We start from the raw sequence: 23,275 nt of genomic DNA, 5'->3' as shown, positions 1-23,275 counted from the left end.
GGGGGTGAGAGTTTTCTTCTTTCTGCTTTGTTATACACCCCCGCAGCATCAGCAGCATCAGCAGCAGCAGCAGCAGACGGGGAGACCTCTGCCTGTCGTAACGCATCTCAGTCCCCCCACCAGGGTCACACCACTCTCTGATGCGACAATCGTCATCAACGTCACTCTGTCTCCATAGCAACCGCACCAGGCACAGCATCCCCAAGCAGATGTTGGAGGGTTAACGGAAAAGTGAGAGTGAAAAGAGGAGAACACAGCATCTCTCTCTTTCTCTCTGTGTTTTATTTGCAGTGTGAATTCAGCAAAAAGAAAAGAAAAGCCTGAGGCCATGCAAGCAGCTCTGCGAGGCAGACACAGCAGTGCTCTGAGCTAAATGCTAACGTCAGCTTGCTCACATGCTCACAATCAAAATGCTAACATGTTGATGCTAAGCAGCTATAATGTTTATGTTCTAGTTGAAATAATCAAACTAACTACATTTACTCAAGTACTGTACTTAAGTAACCTATAGTTTTAAGGTACTTGTACTCTACTCCACTAGAACTCAGAGGTAAATTTTGTACTTCTTACTGCACAACATTGATTTGATAACTCAAGTTACTAGTTACTTCCTAGATTCAAAAAGTACAATCAACAAATACATTATGATGCATAAGATAAAAGACTTTATTGATCCCCTATTAAACCAAACAGTATATAAAGTAATTAGAATTTGCCTGATTATTACCACCTGCAACAGTAAAGTGATTTTCTGCATTATGATTATAATCCATTAACATAAATTAGTCTAAAATGGGCCATTCTGCATAATTAGTACTTTTACTTTTGGTACTTTAAGTGTATTTTGATGCTTTTATAGGTAAAATTTTGAATGCATGGCATTTACTTGTAACAGACTATTTCTACACTGTGGCATTAGCTCACAACTTTCACTTAAATATAAGATACCTCTTCCACCACTGCATAAAACATATGAACTTAAATATGACGCATTGCTATAGACAAAACTACTCAACAAGCTCTATCTTGACCAACTATAAAATGCTACTTACAGTATAACACACTTAGCCTACATATCACTGCATCAGTACATACATCAGTGCTTATTTCCACCTGCTGGTGGCGCAAAAGCAAAAGTCAGAGGATCATCAAAGTCGTTAGGTTTTATCTTCTTGGGACCATGAATTTCATATATTATGTCTATGTAGTAGCTGCAAGCAAAAGGTGACAAATCAAAAAGGCAAGAAACACTCCTCAGTTCACATTTTTATTAGGAAAATCATTTTGCAGATTTGATTATTATAATATATATATATACATATATATGTATATATATATATATATATGTATATGTATATATATATATGTAGTTATTTTTAGTTATTTAGAGGATGCATCAGCACAGTATATCTTAATAGGAAGACTATTGCTAGAATAAATATCTATACATCATAATTATTAAATAAAAAAAAGTTCCAACAGAAGAAAAAAATAAATCAATTGAATCATTTACAAAAAACAATAAGTGCTAAAAAGAAATAAACCATTTGCAAAACCAAAGCCGTAAATGCTGCTGAGGAATTTATTTAAAAAATACAAAGATGATTCACAGTTTGTGTCCTTGTTCTCATGCTGGCTGGAACACCAATAGGGACCATGCAGGAATGAAGCGCCAGAGTGACAGGATAGTACCAAACTACATTACCCACGAAGTCTATATGCCCCACTTTACGCGCCCCCCTCCCCCCATCTGCAAAAACATCTTGTAAGGATCTGAGGCAATCAGACGAGAAATAAAGGGGTGAGCCGGAGAGGTTAATGGGGTCAGTGGGAGCATTTTTCCTATTACCACCCTCCAGAACTGATTTCCTTCAGATTCTCCGACAGGACTGTAACCTGCCCTCGTGTTGGTAGGAATGAGAGTGACGGACTAGAAACCCACAGCTTTTAATTGTGTATTCAGGTTCTACTGACTGCCCCTCATTTCAGCGTGGCATGATCATGTTTCCTGTCCTGCTATGGAAGAACACATGTGAACCAAACTTCCTCTGCTGTATGAGACTCTTCAGAGTACCCTGTTACCTCACTGATGGCAAACAACTGAGGTAAACTTTGCCTGGTACTAATCCAACTTCGGTATCATTAAATGCCATTTTATCCTACTTCTTTTCTCAATAACAGACCTCTTTTATTTCACTCCAGCAATTTTGATTTTCAACTGTCCTTTTCCCAAAGTCATATATTTATTTCAAAATACCATTGATGCAGCTTTTGATCAAAACAACCCGGGACGATCCTGTTGTGCAACTGGCTGGTGCTGCCTTGGTCTGATTAAGCAGTCACAGTCACATAGCTGGCTCTGCCCAGTTTGCTTTGATTGATGGACTTAGACTTTGTGATGAAAAGTGGCATAAAAAAACAAAAAAAACAAACAAAAACATTTGGAACCAACATTTTAAGAAAAAAACTCCTGCTGGAATTAAATAAAACCTACAATAAATAAACTCTGTTATTATGAAAGGAAGGAGGATGATTTTTAGACATTTATTAGATTATTTCAGAATTTCATTTTTATATTATATATATTTGTCTGTATTTAGTTACATGATGAATCATTTTACAACATCTTATTTATTCATATAATATTGGGCACTTTGGGTCTCCATACATTTCCTGTTTTAAAGTCAATCAGTTGTTTTCCTGGCAGAGAAAATTAAAGCATACTTTGGAAACATCCCAAAGTTTTAATGACTTCATGGCGGCTGGCGAAGTCGACATAAAGCCATTAAGTGGCTCTCTTCTGAAATAAAGTAAGTTTTGTGTCGCTGCTAAACGGACGCTTTGACTATAAGAAAGAAATGCAGGCACCTTCCCACCACAGCTTCCTTTCCTCTGCACACTCTCCTCTTTCATCTCTGAAATATTAAGTCCTTTGAACACTATTTACAACTATCTACAGTTGAACATGAGCAGCGTCGGCCCCAGTCTGTTCAAGTGCAACCGACTCACAAAGATATATATAAAAAAAAACGAGAGGGATGAATGTGAAAGAAAGTCAGGAGAGCTGAGTTATGGAGAGGCAGTGCTGACAGCAGCGCCTGTACAACAGCACAGAAAAACAGCCAGCAACGAGGCCTGTGAATGCAATATGTGTGTATGTGTGTGTGTGTGTGTGTGTGTGTGTGTTTGTGTGTGTGTGAGAGAGTGAAACTGAAGGCATACAGTCTGTCTATTTTGCCTCCATACATGTTTTATATGCTTATATATGTGTGTGTGTGTGTGTGTGTGCAGTGTGTATTGAGCAGTGTGGGATGACTCATGCAGAATGTGTAGGCATTCTCCACAGGAAAGCTTCAGATATCTGACAGACACTTCAAAAGATATGGTGCAGCAACGGCACACAAACATGCACACGTACACATTCATGCACGCCAGAGTGAAGAAATGCAAATAGGTGGCTGATTGTGCACATACATGGATGCACTCACAGTCACTCTCACTCACACTCACACACACACACACACACCCACACACCCACACACACAGCAGCAGTGAATATGCTTCACTGATAAATGAGATGAGACAAGCCATGGGAGGACGGGGGCAGAGGTGTCTGTCCTGATTCATGCCAGCGTTTAACTCACACAGCCCAGAAACTCAACGGACGCTCACGCCCTCTCCATGCACGCCATCTTTTTCTCTCACTGTCTCCCCCACACCCCAACATGCAAAGCACATTTGAGCCCCACACAGGCCATGGTTAGTGCGGTTTGCTCTCCTTATTTTCACACATGATTTCTATTAATAGCACAGGTCCCTTCCCTCACTCCAGCTTGTTGTCCATACTGCTCTCCTACGCTGCCTCATTGCCCCCCCCCCTCCCCCTCCCCTCCCCGCTGTATCATATTCCACACAGGAACATGAGCAACGGCCGTCTCCTGTAGACGTCAGCAGAACAGCAGATTGCACAAACATGCGCTCGCAATCTGGCATTTGCGTGAAGCAGTCAGACGTGTCAAGGTGATATTTATGCAGCGTGTGCAACACTGCTGCCGGTAGCTACACATCAGATCGGAAACTGAAGGGGGGGGGGGGGTTCCTGGATAATTGTTACAGATTATTTCCAGTTTCTTTTAGTTTTTAGTTTTAGTGCTTCATATGGCCACATCAGGCAGGCTGCACTCCATCCATCTGGCATCTTAACAGGCAAAAACAAACGATTACAAACACAACTTAACCCAGATCTGTTTCACACGTCTTGTTTCTGAAACGGAAAGTGGCGAACAAAGATAAAAGAGTATGAATGAGCATCCCTGGTGTCTAACAGGTAAAGGGTATGTTTACAATGCAAATCTTTGAGTTTAACAGGACCTCACATTAGTGCAAAATACAACACATCAATAACAACAGATTCATTCAACGTTGAAAAATAAAAACGTTAACAGCCATGGAGTGGAACCTTTAGTTACATGTTCACATTTTGCTAGTATTATCCGATTGATTAGATCTAAAGAGTGGATGTGTCAAATACAATATATCATGAGCATCATTATTAAGCTGTATATTACAGTACATAGCAACATCAAACCTCCTACTGTAACAATATTTCCTGGTTACAAAGGACTTATTCCCAGAAAGACAGCGGGTACAGTTTATCTTTACATGGGTAACATCTTACTTGAAGCTCTTTTAAACATCTCATTGAACTACCATATGCTTTATTTACAATAACTACACATTTGAAATTGTTTCATGTGGGTCTGTGGGCATGAATAATGCAGGAGGGGCATTTCACATGGAGCTTATAAATGAGGCGTTGCTGATTAATAAGCAAGTCTTCAAGTAAAATGTCACCCTAAAGTGCCCAGTCGTTGATTCTGCTGCACACATAAAGACATAGAAGGAGACAGACGAGAACAGTTGCTGTGCTTTTTCTTTTCTATTCTTTTCTTCTCTCACTCTGTTTTTTTTTTTGTTTTTTTTTTCTCCAGAGAGATGGACACACAGTTAAAAGGGGGCGTCATCTGTGTCTCTGGGTTAAACAGTACAGGAGCAGATTATCTGCCAAATTGTTGTTGTTAAAACCGCCTGAGAGATGGAGAAAAGTAGACAAATAATCAGACCCTCCTCGGCGTCCTACGACCTTGCTGGGGGTGTTTATGTCACATATACGCACACTTCACGAACCACAGCTAAACGGGGTCACATCACGATACCCTGTTGTTCAGCAGAACAGTAACCTCATTGTGCCATGTGCCGCACAAATAAAACATTTTGACGACCTACATCGAGACTGAGAGCTATACCTATGATCATGATGCGATTGTTCCTCCACGTTCAGGACTGGCGGGTAAAATGTTAAAGATGGAAATCGCACAGAAGACAAAAAACTGAAAACACAAGAATATACAAAAAAGAAACACACACAAAAAAAAAATGTACAAATAGATATGTCGGTAAAAAAGTATTGTGCTTTTGGCTGCCCTGTGTACACTGTGTACAATTATCAGAGCTCCTGCGTGAGAAAAGGGTGTTTATATATATGCACTTTGGACATGGAGCTGTGGCTCCAGGATATTCTGTGTTAAGCAGATGATGTAGGCAAAAACATGGCAAATCAAAGTAGTGTGTGCGTGTGTGTGTTTATGATATAAAGTGCAATGTGAGGGCATTTAGGCTGAGTGAGCCCTGCTTGTCTTCATGTAATCCATCAAGAGTGTTACTCAAATTGACAACCACAGCTATGCGCGTGTGTGTGTGTGTTTCTTTTTTTTTGACACTTGCATGAATGCATTTGTGCGCATGCTGTGAGTATATATGTACGTGTGTGTGTGTGTGTGTGTGTGTGACTCATTCTGTTTCCTGATGCCTGGATGAGCGTATGAGAGGTAATGTGACCAAACCGACCAGAGGAAACAGAATTCAACCCGATTCAGGTCACACTGAATATTCTGCATGGAGCAATTTTACATCCATCCCTATTATTATTATCATTATTATTATTTTTTTCTTTATTATTTCTTTCTCTGTGTGCTTTTTGTTGGGCTTTTGACCTTACATGAATTTAAAGAGCATCATAAAGCAAGAAACAAAACAAACAAACAAAAAAAGGCAAAAGAAGAGAAACCTTTGCATGAAAAGTGCCAAAGCAAACTGACATTCTTGACCTCAGAACCAAAAATCATCCCAGCTCACCTCCGTCTTACCGGCTTGGCAATGATTATCCAAAGTGTATCGTCCTCAAGGCAGACTTGTATTTCTGTTTCATATTTCGATGAGAGCCCAGCGTCCTTTCATCCACAGTTAATCGACACTAGATGAGAGTCTTAAAAGGATTGTTGCGTCGAATCAGTAAGCGCGTGTGCATGCCCTGCCGCTGGATGCTTCTCCACTTCAGATGAGGACATTTAGACGGGTTGCACATGAGTTTTCGATATAATGGCAGCTTGATGAAGGTAAAGAAGGGTCTTATTCTTTTAATCTTTCAGGAGAGATGATTGGGATGAGAAGGTGGGTGAATTTTTTTCTGTAGCCACAAATCTAAGCGTCAATGCTTCAAAACTTCACATCAAACTTCCTGTGACTGATATAATAGTTGGGGCAGGGCATGTGTGGACTAGATATGGGATATGTTTAAATATCCCATGTTTATATACATCAGAGTCCTCAGATGTGGCTCTGGGATGTGGCCGGGTCGTGTGTTCTGCTGCTGTCCTTCATGCTAGCAGTCTCAAAACCATCGAGTCCTGTCCTAACTAGCATGACGGACACCTTCAGTTTCTTAAAATGGTGTTTCTACCAGATGAGTGAGCTTAAATAACTTTGTCGACTCTGTTACATATACATTATGTTTCTCTATAGTTGTTATAATAGGGGGTATGCAAAGGATGAGGGTGCTGGGATGTCTGGGGGGGGGAGTGTTTTGCAGGGAGGGAGCAGTGAGGTGTAGTGTGTGAGAGAGGACACTTAATGCTTCGTGTGGATCAGAAACCTTCGGTCTTTGTTGAGGATCGCTCGAGGATCCTGCAGCCCGTGGTCTTCACTGCAGTCCAAGGTCTTGATGAGATCCTCGGTCGGGTTTGGTGGCACTTGGATAACGCAGAAGTCCACAACACACACTGTTTCCAATAGCGGCTGACGTCCACAGGTGAGACACGCTTCTTGTTTTTAATTTGCTTCTTGATATTTCTGTGGCCCCCCCCTCCCTCATCTCTCCTTTAAGCAGATTGCACATGGATGTAATGCTCCAAGCTGAAATCTGGTATGTCTCTTGTATGTAAGTTGTGTTTGTGAATGCAGCAGTCAAACGGAGGAGGATGTGGATGATGAGATTCCCGTTGCCTTCCAGACGTTTTGCTCCGAGTGACACGTTTAGTGAGTCTCTTTTTTCTCTCGCCTCCCTTCTCTGCCCCCCCTCCCCCCCTCCCCTCTCTCGCCTCCACCTCCCCTCTCCTCCTCTCCTGGATTTACATCACGCTGCATTTGCCCTTCAGTCTCTCGGCACGGGACTGCTTCCCCGAGCGCTTGCCGTCGATGTTGAGGCTCATGTTCCTCTTCTTGTCCAGGTTGAGGAGCTCCTGGAAGAGCTCGGTTACGTTGTGGTTGGTCTTGGCTGACGTCTCCATGAAGGCGCACTTCCACTGGTTGGCCTGAGCCTCCCCGTCCTTGGTCTCCACCTCCCGCTGGGTTTCGTCGCTCTTGTTGCCCACGAGCATGATGGGAATGGCCTCAACGTTGCCCTTTATGGCCAGGACCTGCAGCGAAATTAGGGAGACTGTTGTTATGTTCTTGCTGCAAAGTCAACAGTCACACAAAATGTAGATTTCCAAGGCAATCTTAACACCAGTTAACAACATCCTTGGAGAATGTTTGTCTGCATGTTAGAGCGTCCTGGTGGCCTGGGGGTGTAAGATGTTGACCATGTAGTTGCAATGTCCCTGTTTTAAATCTGAAGATAATTCATAATTTACCATGTTCTAAGTGAAACTGGTATTTATACTTTCTATAACTAATTATAGGCAACTTGAAATAAAAGAAATGGAAAAAAGGCAATTAATAGAAAACAATTTGGGTGAAAATAGTGCCAAAATATAGCATAACAATTTATTTATTGTTGTTGTAACAATTTATTATTTAATTTATTTAGTATCAAACAGTAACACCAGACAAATAAGGCATAATGTATAAGGTATTAATAAGTTGTAATTCATGAATGAATAATTTACAAATGCCTCAGAGATCAGTTAATAAGCCATTTATTTATTTATTTTTTCTGATGACATACTCTAATATAAAGTTAGAAAACCATTTACAATTTAAATGGAAATAAATGGTCCGGTCTGGATGCACTGCAGCTCTTTTCCAGTGGGTCAATAGTTGAATTTATCCATTAAAGGCTTCTTCTAAATGTTTTAAATAAAGAGCTACATAAAAAGACAAAGCTCATTTTGCTGGAGGAGAATATAGATCTACTAAATGGACCTTTTTCAATTTGGCAATCCCTAAGTCGTCCCTATTAATGACTAATCATCTGTAAAGAATGCATAACTGATGTATTAAGCTCAAAGACAGGCAGGAAGTGGTCAACATGGTTTTTGATCTCAACTCATTAAGCTCAATGTCTCCTGATAACTGCAACCCGCTGAAGCCTAAATGACAAAAACACTGTCCTGCAACGCAAACTTCATTTCATTAAAAGGATGAAAAGTTTCTTCACATTTCTAACAAACAATTCAAATCTTTCGTGGACACACAAGAGCAAAATGTCGACACAACACACACACTCCCCACCTGTTGGTAAATGGGTTTGAGCTCCTCCAGCGACTGTTTGCTCGTGATGGAGTAGACCAGGATGAAGGCGTGGCCTTTGGAGATGGACAGGCGCTGCATGGCCGGGAACTGGTGGCTCCCTGTGGTGTCGGTGATCTGGAGCGTGCACACGCTCTTGTCGCAGCTGATCACCTGGCGGTAGGTGTCCTCTACTGTGGGGATGTAGGTGTCCCTGAAGGTGCCCTTCACGAAGCGCAGGACCAGGGAGCTCTTCCCCACTCCCCCTGCCCCGAACACCACCACGCGATAGTCGTTGCTTTGCTCCGGCATTCTGCCCCCCTCAGGCTTAAGACAGTGTTACACCTATGATGTTAAGGGTGGGGGCATGTAGAGGAGGCAGGGAGAGAGGAGGGGGGTGTGGAAGAGCGGGAGAAGAGGTTTTTAGCGAAGAGATTGTACAGAACCAGCAGACACAAAGCAGAAGGAGGAAAAGGAAGGGTAAGTGTTGGCGGGACTCGACCTCAGGCCAGTGGGTGTGAAAGCACTCTGTCTGTCCTCGTGGTCTGACTGTGAGCCAGAGTACAAATTAGAGAGGATGAGTTTGGTGAGGCTCCAAGTGTTTCACCTGACGCAGACATTTCCCTAATCAATACCGTCCAGTTTCTCAGTTTCAACCCCAAAAACATTCCAGCGCTTCCTCATATATCAACTTAAGCAACTGCAGCAAACCCCGGAAGAGACAGAGTCCCTGCAGCTGAGGAGACTAAGGAGAATCTCCAGGCCTTCAGGGGCTGGACACAATAACATGCATAATACAACACACCTCAAAGGACAACAAAAAATACTTTAGAATTGAATCAACATCTCACAGAACATTATTAACCTCACAAATAGAGAATATAATGCAAGGCTACCGTATTAGATTGCATTAGGTCGCATGTGTGAATGACACACACTGTATCTTGAATGTATGCATGATTCACTGCCTCTCTGTTGTGCTTCCTTTTGGTATTGATCCAGTCACAAAGAGGAGGCATCAAAGGCAGCCTGCTATTGTAAATGTAAACTAAAAACTAAAAACTAAAACAATGAAAAATTAGATGTTTTTCATTGTCATTTGTGTTGATGTGAAATGTAAAGAATGGAAACACATTTTTTTCCCCTGATCTCTGCTAACCTAGTGTCTATTCCATTTCTATTCATACAATTTATATTTTTTTTTAAAATTCAACTGCTAAATATAAAAGTTAAAGCAGCTCTTATCAATATTCTTTATATTAACTTTGGATCAAATAACTATGTGCATGTGAAAGGTATCACTTGGAGTTAAAAATGAACACAGAATTATGTCAAACTCCGCAGTTCCCTTTAGCTATAAGAAGCCTTTAAGCATCCCTTCAACTCACTAAAGCTCTGACAAACTGACTATTAACTTCCTGCTCAGCACCAAATGACTGACAGACAAAGGTAAAGGAGCATTTAGCTTTAGAACTAGATGTCTCCCTCAGGAGTTCATGGAGCCCAAAACAGAGATATAACAAAATAAGGGTGAATATTGGACTTAAATTCACCAGTTGGTGAGAGACATGACTCTTCTGTAGCTGCTGGATGTGTAAAAACAGCCAACTGTCTGCCAACATGTTTTGCCATATTGACTTAAAAGATGATCGTGTCAGTGTTGTTTTCACAGTTTTTTGCACTGCGCCCATGTGCCCCAAAAAAATCAATTAATGCAGATTTGAAGTAAACAATTTAAAAACAGTGATGATCTATTGTTTGTTTTACAAAATACCCGCTGTGCACATTCAATGTTAATACCTTTAAGGTATCTCATCCAGAAAAGTGGGGGTTGAAACAAAGCCAGCAGGGGTATTGTATAATCTACAATTTAACATTGCATACAGAAAAGTAAACTCGAACGATCACAGCCACTCTGTGTGCAGTCAGCTTATGAAACTTATAATATTTACACTAATTGAAAAGAATATACAAATCCAAAGCTTTAATAACTCCGGTTGGTAGTCAGCAGCAACACTGCACACTGAAGGTCTCTTCAAACCTTCACTCTCAGTATTACCTGCGGCAGCTCATACATACTGTATGCATCTGGACAGTGTCCTCACAGCTAATCTATTGCTATCTTTGTAAGTGCTTGTGTGTCTGCTGAGCGTCTGTGCGTGATCAAGCATTGCATCTTGTTACATTATTCATCTGTTGTGGTTCCAAACTTGCTTTAAGGTCCCATAATAAGATGCTCCTTCAGTTGTGATCATGTGCTGCTCTCTAAGCTCCGGCTGTAATGAAACAGTAAATTGACATCAATACTAGATGGAATAAGTGGATTTCTGTCATGCTTGCGCTGCTGGAACCCACTATTGATGGCAGGGCCCCTGTAATTGCATTGCCAGATTCTAGATAATATCAGTCAAGGAGTTCAAAATAAATGGGGATTTGGAGAGTGCCTCTTGTGTTTTATGGTCAATCTATAGCTGTAAGTCTGGGTGACATATAAGAGTTTTTTATATCCATGCTGAACACACCACCACAGTTTCATTTGCAGGTAAGTCTGTGTTTTCTGCTCATATGCCTGCAGACTGTTAACTGTTTTACTCTGGTCTGGCAAAATAAAATCTTATTTATCGGCTCTCCGGTGTCTTAGGCTGATAGTATACTCTGCATTTTGAGATAGTGAGGGATCCTGTCAAATAACAAACAAAAAAAAAAAAGTCTTAACAGCCGGTTTCCAGTGTGCTTGAAGCTTAAACTCTGGGATACATGCTCAAGATTCAAGCCTATCAAAGTACTTCTCTTTTAAATCATAGCAGATTGTGGAAATAAGAACATGTGTTAGACAGGTACAAATGAAAAAAGCAATAGGGTTAAAGGTCTTGGTAATAATAAGCAACATGGCTACAAGGCTAAACTGTTAAAAATGTCAAAACTGGTAGAAACAAATGTTCATCTGCGTTGCCTCAAACTTTTTGCTTTAATGAGGCCTTCAGTCACTTTGAGGAATTGTGGTCTGAGCTGCCAGAGTGCTGCACAGTGATGCCTGCTTTATGTCCGACAGAAACAAACAAACACACACACACACACACACACACACACACACACACACACACACACACACAGCATTCAGCAGCTACAGAGCCAGATATTTCCCCTCAGGAGTTGATGGACACCAAAAACAGAGCTAAAAGAAGAGCAAATATTGGACTTAGATTCATCAGGTGGACACAAACATGACTGCGAATGGACGTTAATGAAGCTCTGTGTCTGATGAATTTGTAATCAGGCAACTGTTTGCTAACACGTTGGCCATATATTCATAGTATGTCAATAAGTCAATGATGTGTTTACAGCTTGTTGTGTGGCCTCCAAGTGGCCAAAAAAAAATCAATTAATGCAGATTTTTTTTTTTTTTTTTTTTTAATCGCAGAGATCTGGAAACACACAGATGACTGGACAGTAAAAAAAGACAACAGTTCATCCAAATGGTCTTCATCCTTTATGTAGAGATAAAAAACAAAAAAACAAAAGCAAGTGCATTAGAAATGTTGATAAGAATCACTCATTGCACAGGCAGGTCACTGTTGAACCAAGAAGTAATTCTGTAAACTGTGATAGATAATCACAACAGACAGTTTGGGCATTCATTTTTACAAAAATAAATTTGGCTAAACAGGGGAATTCTTATCCTGTCTGACTTATTTTTAGCAGTGTAGCTGTGTTCCCAGATCTCAGCAACATGGTGAGTACAGGGTTATTATTAGAGATGGAAACAGAGGCCAAAAATTACTAAAATAAGTTTAGCCCATATTGGAAAACAAGACTGCAGAGCTTCTATTTTGTTGATATTTTGATAGTTGTAATGAAGTAATGCAAAGAAAAGGATCACACAAATATAAATGGCACAACTGGCCAAATATCTAAAAAAATATGATGATGATATTTTATGATATATCAGTGGAAAAGTCTTGATGCTCATATGCACACAAATGTTCTCTATACTCTCTCTTTCTGTGTCTCTTTCGTTTCAATTTATGCATCATGAAAATATTTGTCATGGCCTTCCCTCTCGCTGTTTCTCCTGCTCACTCACTCCCCGGGTCTCCGTGCTTTTTGATCAATAAACTAAGGCCGCTGTGGTTTTGATCGATGGGGCTCGTCTGTCTGGGCCCTGTCAGTCTGTCATCCACCCGCGCTCAGTGCCTGTTGGTTTTGTTTTGTTTTTTTGTTTTTGGACGTGGATTTGAGCTCCGCGACAAGGACTCTGCTCATCAAAACCTTCCTCCGCTCCCTCCCTTCTTTCACCTGTACTAAAATTAGCTGTCTCCCTCCCTCTGTCAGTGTCAGCAGCTATATCTGCACACACAGGTGCAACCTCACAGTGACACACACACACACTGTACTTCCGCTCCTCCATCATTTGTCCTTGACACCAGGCCTCCGAGATTAATGACACTCCTCCCAAATGCAAGCTGTCTCTCTCCATTTCCCCCTCCTCTTGTTTTATTTGAAATGAGAGGACTGCAGTTGCTTAATGAATTAATGGTATACTATAAATGCATCTGTGGCAGTGCAGCCAAACTCCATTAGCAGATAGCTTTGGCACAGGCCAAGCAGTCCTCTTTCCCTCTCAGTCAGAAAATAGATAGATGCAACGCAGCCTTCTCCACTCGTTTTATTTCACAGAACGAGCAAGGAAATGTCACCTTTAGCGAAAACATGCACATAATTTCCCTCAAGAGAGCCACTTACGCAGCGGCACAAAGGAAGCGCATTAACCAACATCAAACACAATGCCATTCAACAGATCAAGAGCGTGATTAAATAGACACCCACAAAGCGGTCCCATGGTATCTTGTGGAGAAAAGGGTTTTAATCAAGCCACGGATACTGGAATGTTGTGGATACGCGGCTATTTTGGCGATGAGTGTTTTACAGGATCAACGGCTTTTCAGCTCAAGGTTTTTCTCAAATATTCGTCCTCTCCGGGCCACATCTGTGCGCACACACTCACATAACACACGCTCATCGCAATGTCTGAAACCTGCACAAAGTTTCTTTAGCTGCCAGACTGTCAGATAGTGTATGAGCGTGTGTGTGTGTGTGTGTGTTAGAGATGTGTATTTGTCTCTGCGCAGTCAAGCAGAAGATTCCTTGTTCTCTGTGCACACATCAGCTCAGGCTTTTTCAAGTGTGTGTGTGAGTGTGTGTGTGTGTGTGTGTGTGTGTGTGTGTGTGTGCGTGTTTTGCCACAGGAATGAATCTGCGTTTTTAGCGAGGCAATTTTTAGACCCGGGCGTTTATATTAGGTCTGAGCAGACTGTAGAGGTTCAATTTACACATTTTGATTCAGTCTCACACGTTCAGTCGTGCTGCTGCGTCACTGCGTTCACACCTGCCTGCAAAACACAGGCACGGAAAGCCCAGAGAAAACGTGTTTATTTAAAGATATTTAATAAATCTCTTGGGGTTAATTTTACATTTATCAACATGTATTTTTTTTCCTAAAACAAGCCAGAGAAATATACGTTATTTATTTTCCTGCCTCACTCAGTCTGGGCGTCTGAGTGTGTGTTGGAGGGCGATGATGCAAAGGAAGGAAACAATCCTTTCATGTCCATCAGAGCTGGAGCTATAAAATGTGTTCATGATCCATCAGAATAATGGATCCTCTCTACTGAATATTAGACTGCACAGTGTTGTGTGACTGGTTTTGTTAAGTGTTTCAAAAGGTGTTTAAACGACTACTGGTAGTTATGTACATATAAATTGAAGTAGATTTATTCTGGGTTTTTCTCTTAGTGCATGAATGTTTTAATGTGGGAATATTCATTTGTTTTTATATGACTGGCTTCTGTCTCTTCTTCTTTACAAGTTTTACATCTAATGAATCTAAACTCTGGTTCTTTCACTTCAGAAACTCAGAGATGTCGCATTATACTTAGAATAGTTAGATGACGGGGCATTTTTTAAGTTAAAGGAAAAGTTTGACTTGGCTCTTTATAGGTCTCTTGTTAATAGTTAGATGAGAGTATCCATACCACATATGCGGACAGTAAACTACAGCCAGCAGCTGATTAGCTTAGCATAAAGACTGAAAATAGGGAAACAGCTAGCCTGGCTCTGACTGAACAACATCCAGCATCCAGCACCTATTAGCCTCTCTAAAGCTCACAAAGTAACATATATCTTGTTTGATTCATTCATAAGCTGTGTCCCAATTCAGGGGCCGCATCCCTCTGAGGCTGCATTTGAAGACCGATTGAAGGCTTCAAATGGGGCCTTCTTTTCGCGAGCAATGAAGGCTCCAATTGGTGGATCCTTCGTGGCCTGACCTATCCTAGCCTTAAAATGTTAAGCTACGAATGGATACGATTTGCCACACTGTGTCCCTCGAAGCATGCCGCCCCTGAATTGGGACACAGCATATAAATTTGTGGAGTCTTTATGAGGTTGCCAAGCGACCTAACTGCAGGAAGTCACTGCACCGGACCAAGAACTAGAAATAGTCCTCCAATAAACATTGTGAATGCACAACTTGTTGTTTTTACATGGTTCTTGCACAGATTGAACAGACAAGGCAAATTTTGTGACCACTGGCCAGAACCACTCTCGCTGTTTCCCTCCGTTTCCAGTCTTTTTGCTAAGCTAAGCTAGTCAGCTGCTGGCTCTTGCATCATATATATTGGACAGACATGACAGTGGTAACGATCTTCTCATCTAACTCTTGGCAGGAAACCAAATTTCCCAAAATGTTGAACAAACTATTTCACAAAACTTTGTTTTTAGGAAAACCAAGTCTTAGTCTACAGAGAACATGTGTCCTTCAGTGGAAGAAAATAGGAGCTATGCATTTTTACACAATGTATACCACTCCTTACAAACTGTGAAAATCTGAGTAAACTATTTGCAGCAATAAATACACCTGTTTTACACCTGCATGTCTTCATAAGTGACTATCATTCTTTTTCAATCAATTGATCAACATGAGCATAAAAACAATCATTTTGATTCCTCGATGCGTTTATGAATTAACAAAAAAGGTCAATTTAAAACAAAGCTACATGTGATGTATGTGTTTATATGCATGAGCAAATGTGCATATATATATATATATATATATGCACATTATATATATATATATATATCTGTGTGCATATACTTGCTGAGTTTAAAGGTGTGTGAGCCTGGGTGTGAATGCCTCTCATCAGCGGCAGTCTATACTGCGATTGAGCTTACACCACTGTACGTGCAGGGAGTACGGGTGTTGGACTGTACAAGAGATTGCAGCACTGTGGTCTTGGCTTAGTAGCTAATCATTGAGCTTAACCTCCTCTGTGCTCCTGGCCTGCTCTGCATTGACCCAATTCCCAGGACTTAAGTTACCAGCGGTCTCCCTTTAAGACTGCATGCAGCTCTTGATGCACACTGAAGCCCTCTGATACTCCATTCACATCCCATTGACTCAGCATGTACCAACACTAACACTGTGGCAACAGGAGCATCAGACACAAAAATAATGTAGGTGACTTCTGACTGTCTGTGACTGTCTGCTGTTACTCACATCACATTTGACTAGCACCAGGGGGTTTGCAGCAGAAGATCCATCTATTAAACCACAGTCCAGACACTGACGATATATTTTCTGCAGGACTCAGAAGAGATGTGCACAGGTTGAATTTTTTCTAGTACGATATTATGTTCATTATGTTGAGTGTCATACTTAAGGCCTGGGAATGTGAGACATGGTCAATAAGCATGATCCATTTCTACCATCTTTAAGCTTAATGAAATATTTTCAAAATACAGTTGACAAAACTGGTCCTCATCATCCAGTCATAAAAGAGCAGTTTGTATAGTTATGTGAACAAAAAATATGTTTATATGAGGTGTGAAATTTTCACCACAAAAACTGTGGTTTTCACACTCAGTTTGGAATAGATTGTTTGCAAATTGCACCTGATTTTGTGAAAACCTCACCTCATCAAGCAAAAACCAGCCTCGTTTCTGCCTGGATGATGAACATCTTTTTGTAAAGTAAATTGTTCTTTAATGCATTCATAAAGCCAAAGTTTGTAGCGACTGAGTTATTGACGCTCTGCAGTAAGTCTCTGCAACGTCTGCACTGAGCTGTGGCAGGAGAGGGAATTATGACTGGTCCGAACCCACTATCATAAAACAGCTGGGTTATATTTCTTACTTGGAATTATCCAGGTCAAACCTAACTTGTGCACAGCTCATTGTTGTTTTAGGGAGAATTTGATTATAGAGCATTTAGCATAACAACACTTTCCTAAAATCTCTGCAAGTAAAACTACTAATATACAGAATGAACCAAAGAGGCCTGTTTTACCACAGAATCCAGATATTTGTCATCATTAAGATTTAGTTTGTTTGCAGCAGCGCATGTTGCTCGCAGAGACAGTCACTTAAAAAGTAGCAACAAGAGCAGACTATGAGAGACAGAGAGCAGTAATTATCCAATGGGCTGTAATATGATCATTAAACTCAAATTAAACCTGAAAATAAGATTATTAGCCAGAATTGAATATGGAGCAGATTAGACCCTGCTGGGTGCCACATTGAGATTAGAAATCTGTACATTCAAATATCTGGACAGGAAAAGTGAATTTACACATTTTTTGAAGACTTCCACCGATGTATGTCTTTTATAAGCTAAAGTCTGCATCTCAAACATCCCCCTTACCTGCAACTACAAGGATTTCAAAAATGAAAACACATAGTAAATGTGCATTTTTCAATTTAGAGTTTCAGAGGGAAACATTTTCCCTTCAGGTAGATTGATTCCTGAGCTGTAATCAGACATTGTAACCATAATCCTGCTGATTCTATGCAGCAGTTTTACACAGGACCGGATGTAAGATGCACCTGTAATTAGTCTTTGAGTGTGTGTTAGTAGCGAGTATTAGCTTGACCTGGGGAACCCTGGGTTGCTCCGTCTGGCCTCTCCATAAGACTCTGCTAATACCTCAGCCTGACAATCTGGGAAAAACACATGCACCTGGCCAATAACACCAGGACTAGGCCAAAGAAGTGGAAAGATCACTGGCAACCACGTTTATTTTCAAATCTGCATAATTTATTCAAATGTATTTATTTTTCAAAAAAGCTTATTCTTAGAAGCTATGAAGGCCCTGACCTGAAGGACTAATTACAGACTAGTGGGAGTGTGTTGCAGAAGCATGCCTGCAGTGACAGATGGTGACAAGGTTGGTAGTTTTGGAACTGACGAGATCAACCAGGCACAGCTTTTTTTTTTTTTCTTTATAATACCAGTTGATCCAGGTCTGATAACAACGCAGATGGCTAAAAGCAGAAACAAGGGAATCCTGCTCCAGACTGCTGCTGACGCTCTCCTGATGCAGTCAGAATTATAAGAAACCAATAGTTAACGTGTCTTCATCTCTAACCACAGGATGCTTTTGGTTTTTTTTGGTTTTTTCCCTCAGTTCTCATAATTTCTTAAAACAGATTTAAAGACAGGTGGCATTTTACACTAAATGACCAGCTGATGTTTGAGAAAAATGTCAAATAAAACACGTTAACTCGGAGGTCACGGTGCGCATAATTGACCAGAGCTGACCATCCTGTCCTGCGATTAGCTATGCACAAGACCAACAGCATCCTGTCTGATGCCACGTTTAATGAAGACTGTGTGGCCCTTTCAAATGAGCTGATGCCGTCAGTGCAACTAGAACACTTTAGCATTGATCTGTTCCAGTATTAAAGCAGACAATATGGAGTATACGGTTATATATAGCTCAGAGGTGCTCAACAGTGATGGTGCACTTGACTAGACTTGTGCTGTCAAAGCAACAGACAGACTTAAACATCCTGAGGAGACAACAGTGAACTATTTGAATCAATACAAATAACCAGGTGAAGCTCTGCTGCCACTTGTCTCGAACCCGTACATATGTGCACACTTGGAGAAGAGAATCAGTTTTTGTTTCATACTTTTGTGATTAAACTTAAATTATATTTAGTGGTTTTTTTCTACAATTAAAATGCCACATAGGGAGGGCTACTACCCCTCCAAGTTAAACATGATGTTGCGAGCATTGACAAAATTCTGATTCATTGCTCACTTAAATACAGTACAGTTCGCCAGTTGTTGTTGTTGTTGTTGCAGCATTGTCAGTTGTTTCCTTCTCTGTAATTAAACAATATTCCATAAAAAAAAAAGTATATATGCACAAATGTGGGAACAAACACAGGATGGGGCATGGTCAAAAACTGCATGCTGCTCTCACACAAAGCACTTAAACCTGATTAAAGTAACCTCCTTTAGTATATCTCTTCGCCAATTACTCCAAATTAGGACGATCCACCTGGTATTCAGAGGTGTAAATATGAGGAAGCAGCTCATTGAGCATGCATGGTCTTCCCGAGGAGGAAACTAGTTCAAATTCACAGCTTCACGCAATGACAAATGGCAGTCGTCCAGCACCACCACCACCACCACAACAACAACAACAACAACAACAACAACAACAACAACAACAACAACAACAACAACAACAACAACAAGGGCTACAATCCACTGATGCAAAATTGCTCAATGAAAGGAGAATCTTTTGTAATTCATTTTCCCTACTAACTGACTTTTTATCAACCAAATATATTTGAGTCGTGAGCATTTTTCTGCATCTGGAGTAACTGCTGCCTCACTAAGCCATTATGTACATTTGTGTATACTTATATGTGGATATTGATGTTTTATTTGTCCTTTTTCCTCATTTTGCTGTTGCTATTTGACATAAAATGTTCACTGTTTTCTGTTTATTTTTTTGGAAAACAACTTTGTATTTGTTGATCTCGATAAGTGATACAAGGCCTGCTCTAGAGCCACACAGCCGTCTCTGAGAGCCACATTCGATTCATGGCTGCAGCTCTGGATGGACCTGATCATGATAGCTGCAGAAAACTGCTGTTTCTTTGTGTTTATGGAGCTATAAAATGTGAAATATCCCACCAGTCTCCAGACATAAGAAGACATAAGTGACATCCCGCAATAGCATTCACATCTTCCTCAACATCTGGCCATCCTCACTCTTAGTTATCTCACACGGCCTTTTGTAGGGCGCTTTCACTGGGCCTTAAGTACAAAAAAGACCCCCCCCTCCCCCCCCCCCCCCCCCCCCCCCCCCCCCCCCCCCCCCCCCCCCCCACACACACACACACACCAAAAATCCTCATGGTTATCAATTAGTATCATCTATACTTGTCTCCAGCATCATCAGATGTGTTAGCAACATCACCAGCATCCTCTCCTCTCTCTGTGTTTTCTCCTTATTACCATGTATTGAGTCATTTCTTTGTCCTGCCTGAGCAGAGTGGAGTATTCTTATGCAACTGTACTGTGGCTGTTCAAAAAAGACAAACAAACGGACAAGCAGGCATCCAGGACATCCACACTGCCCCCACATTTCCACTTACCCCCCCAGCACATGCACGCTTTAATACAGTCTGCATCTCTGTGCTCCTGTCAGCCGCACACTTTAAAGCTTAATCACAGGATTTACTGTCATACATCTCTTCTCTCCTCTCCTCTCCTCTCCTCTCTGAAACCCTGCAACACACACACACACCCATGACTGGCAATGTTCAATGCATACAGGAAGTTGAGTCACATACATATACATACGCACACACATGCACAGAGAAGGCCTAAATGATTCACAACTCCTTTTGCATGTCATGGTAGCTTTCCTTTCCAGTCATGAGACCCACAACAAACATCACACCAGGGATGGATGAGGAGGAGGAGGAGGAGGAGGAGGAGGAGGAAGCATGGAGAAACACAGATCCAGATGGAGGATTAACCGTGGTATTTGCCACAGAAACTGGGCTTTATGCGTCACGCTGGCGTCATTATTAGTGTATAGTCTAATATTGACGTGCATCTCCACCTCGGCTGTGGTCAGGAAGGGGTTGGCAGGAGAGGGCTTTGCCGTCGGTCCGCAGATTGTTGCGCAACGCCATTACAGACCACCCTACTCCTGCTCGGTTCATTCATAAATACCAGAGGATCGCCATCTTCGCAAGCTGTGCCATCATTTCGCAGTCGCAGCGAAGCCCCCCGCCCCTCACCCCCTCCTCCGCCTCCACCTCCCTTTACTCCTCAAAGCAATATGATAATCCCGACACCCTCATATCTCTGCTCTGCTCAGCCCTCTCTCTCTCTCCCCTGCTGACTTCCAATATGGCTGTGCGGGCATAGGCTACATACATACATACATACATACATACAATTAACACCATCCGAGGTTATCAAACAACCGACGCGAGGCATGATAAGAGCCGGCGTGGATGCATTTTAAAACCAACACTAACAAAATAAATGAGACTCGTCATCCCGTGTTGGCCGTGAGCAGCAGGAATCGTGTGCGCACACAACAGTCAGCCAGGCAGAAGGACCGCGGCTACGCCACCGAATACCAACATCTAACCTCCATATAAGATGTGGGGCCGAGCAGCATCTCCATACCTGGTCGTGAAGAATAGCTCCGCTTCAGGCTCGTCCTTGGTTTAGACGGATGAAAGACAAACGCCGAAAGCGTCCTAAAGCATTTTACGCGGTTCATGTAGAGCTCATGTCGTCCGATTTCTAACACCACCACAGCAGACTCTCTCTCTCTCTATCTCTCTCCTCTCTCTTTCTCACAGATAGGACGTGGGAGGTGCTATGCCCTCTCTCCCTTTTCTGTCCACACTTGATTTTCTGTCAGTTCATACACTTCCTAGTGGTTGGATGCCAGCAAAATAAGCCATTAAAAAAAAAAGGCTTCCCCTAATAAAAAAAAAAAAAAAAATGCCCTGGATGGATGCAACTGTGGGAATGTCACCACAGGATCATACCAAAGCTCAAAAATGACAAAAAAAATTAGATGAATGAGAAACTGCAAAGGCCAACTACAATACTTAATGCAGAGCCACAATCTGATCATATATAACAAAGCATGTTTAAGGTCGCTGGTCCCTGAGCAACAAATCATATTAAAGTAGCCCAATTGATGAAATTACATTCACGGTCAAAAATGTAACCTAAGCAGAGCCCCATTTCATTTCCAAAATGATTCTGTCGATGTTTCAGCCACAGCCAAGTATATTGTAACTCCCAGATATCTCCAGGGCCAGGTCAGATATATGCCAGCTCCACTTTGGCCCGAGAGCAGCAGAAATGAAAAGACAACTAAAATTGGTGAAATCGTGAGTGAAGTTTGGTGAGAATAAACAAGTCTGAATAGTTGGATTCATCGGATTAGATTAGGCTTTTTGCAGACAGGGATACATGAGAGTGGAAATACTCCGGGTGAATGGTTTGTTTTATTAATAAGGTCATATGTGAAGTTTGCTTGGTGAGCTATTAATTAATAATGAAAAAAATCAAATCCCTGATTGTCAGATCCAGGATCAGCACCACGGACAGCGACCTCATTGTGTTTCAGCACCATGGACAGAGCAATGAATACCTGAATGTAGTGGTGTATACAGGATGTAGCCTACAGTACAGGCTACATACTACAGTACATACACACAGCACACAGCAAAACAGCATGCAATCGATGGTAAGAGAAAAAGATGACACACAGTGTAGGGGCTGGGAAACAGGAAGTATACCAATGCAGTAGCTATAAAGACGCCCAAATGAATTCTCAACCCACGTCAGTTGAGATGAGTGAATTTCATTAATTTCGGTTAATAACACAAATAAACGTGAATAAGCCCATACCTGGTGCTACCAAAGGCCTATGGCCGAGGCAGACCAGGCCTTGTTTTGAGCTGTGTTAGTACGTGACGGTCTCTGTATGACTCACCAACTCTCCATCCAGTCAGGCATGGGTTTGTCCCCCTCTGTCGGCGAGCCGGGGGAACTGCAGGGCCTGCAGAGGGACAGTGGCCGTCAGACAAGCAGACAGGGTGATTACAAGAAGCATTGATTGTTTTAGTCCAGGGGATAATGAGCAGAAGAGCGGTGGGGTGGGGNCACACAGCAAAACAGCATGCAATCGATGGTAAGAGAAAAAGATGACACACAGTGTAGGGGCTGGGAAACAGGAAGTATACCAATGCAGTAGCTATAAAGACGCCCAAATGAATTCTCAACCCACGTCAGTTGAGATGAGTGAATTTCATTAATTTCGGTTAATAACACAAATAAACGTGAATAAGCCCATACCTGGTGCTACCAAAGGCCTATGGCCGAGGCAGACCAGGCCTTGTTTTGAGCTGTGTTAGTACGTGACGGTCTCTGTATGACTCACCAACTCTCCATCCAGTCAGGCATGGGTTTGTCCCCCTCTGTCGGCGAGCCGGGGGAACTGCAGGGCCTGCAGAGGGACAGTGGCCGTCAGACAAGCAGACAGGGTGATTACAAGAAGCATTGATTGTTTTAGTCCAGGGGATAATGAGCAGAAGAGCGGTGGGGTGGGGGGGTGGGTGTTAATGCTGGGTTAGGCAGGAGAAAAGAGAC

At 41.8% G+C, this 23,275-nt stretch overlaps 1 protein-coding gene across 1 annotated transcript; it reads right to left on the bottom strand.

The window, feature by feature from the left end:
* Window positions 1-7,465: 7,465 nt before the first annotated feature.
* Window positions 7,466-21,418, bottom strand: LOC111225651 (GTP-binding protein Di-Ras1-like). Its single transcript, XM_022750654.1, has 3 exons — window positions 21,290-21,418; window positions 8,791-9,132; window positions 7,466-7,754 (listed from the first exon to the last, which is right to left on the bottom strand). Exons 2-3 carry the CDS (start codon window positions 9,097-9,099, stop codon window positions 7,467-7,469), a joined length of 597 nt encoding a protein of 198 aa, XP_022606375.1. The 5' UTR covers window positions 9,100-9,132; window positions 21,290-21,418; the 3' UTR covers window position 7,466.
* Window positions 21,419-23,275: the final 1,857 nt, after the last annotated feature.

Source organism: Seriola dumerili, unplaced genomic scaffold (assembly GCF_002260705.1).
Source record: "Seriola dumerili isolate Sdu_G_001 unplaced genomic scaffold, Sdu_1.0 BDQW01000149.1, whole genome shotgun sequence".
NCBI classification, from domain to species: Eukaryota; Metazoa; Chordata; class Actinopteri; order Carangiformes; family Carangidae; genus Seriola; species Seriola dumerili.
The sequence above is the reverse complement of the archived record's forward strand: the minus strand, read 5'-3'. Positions and strand labels throughout refer to the sequence as shown.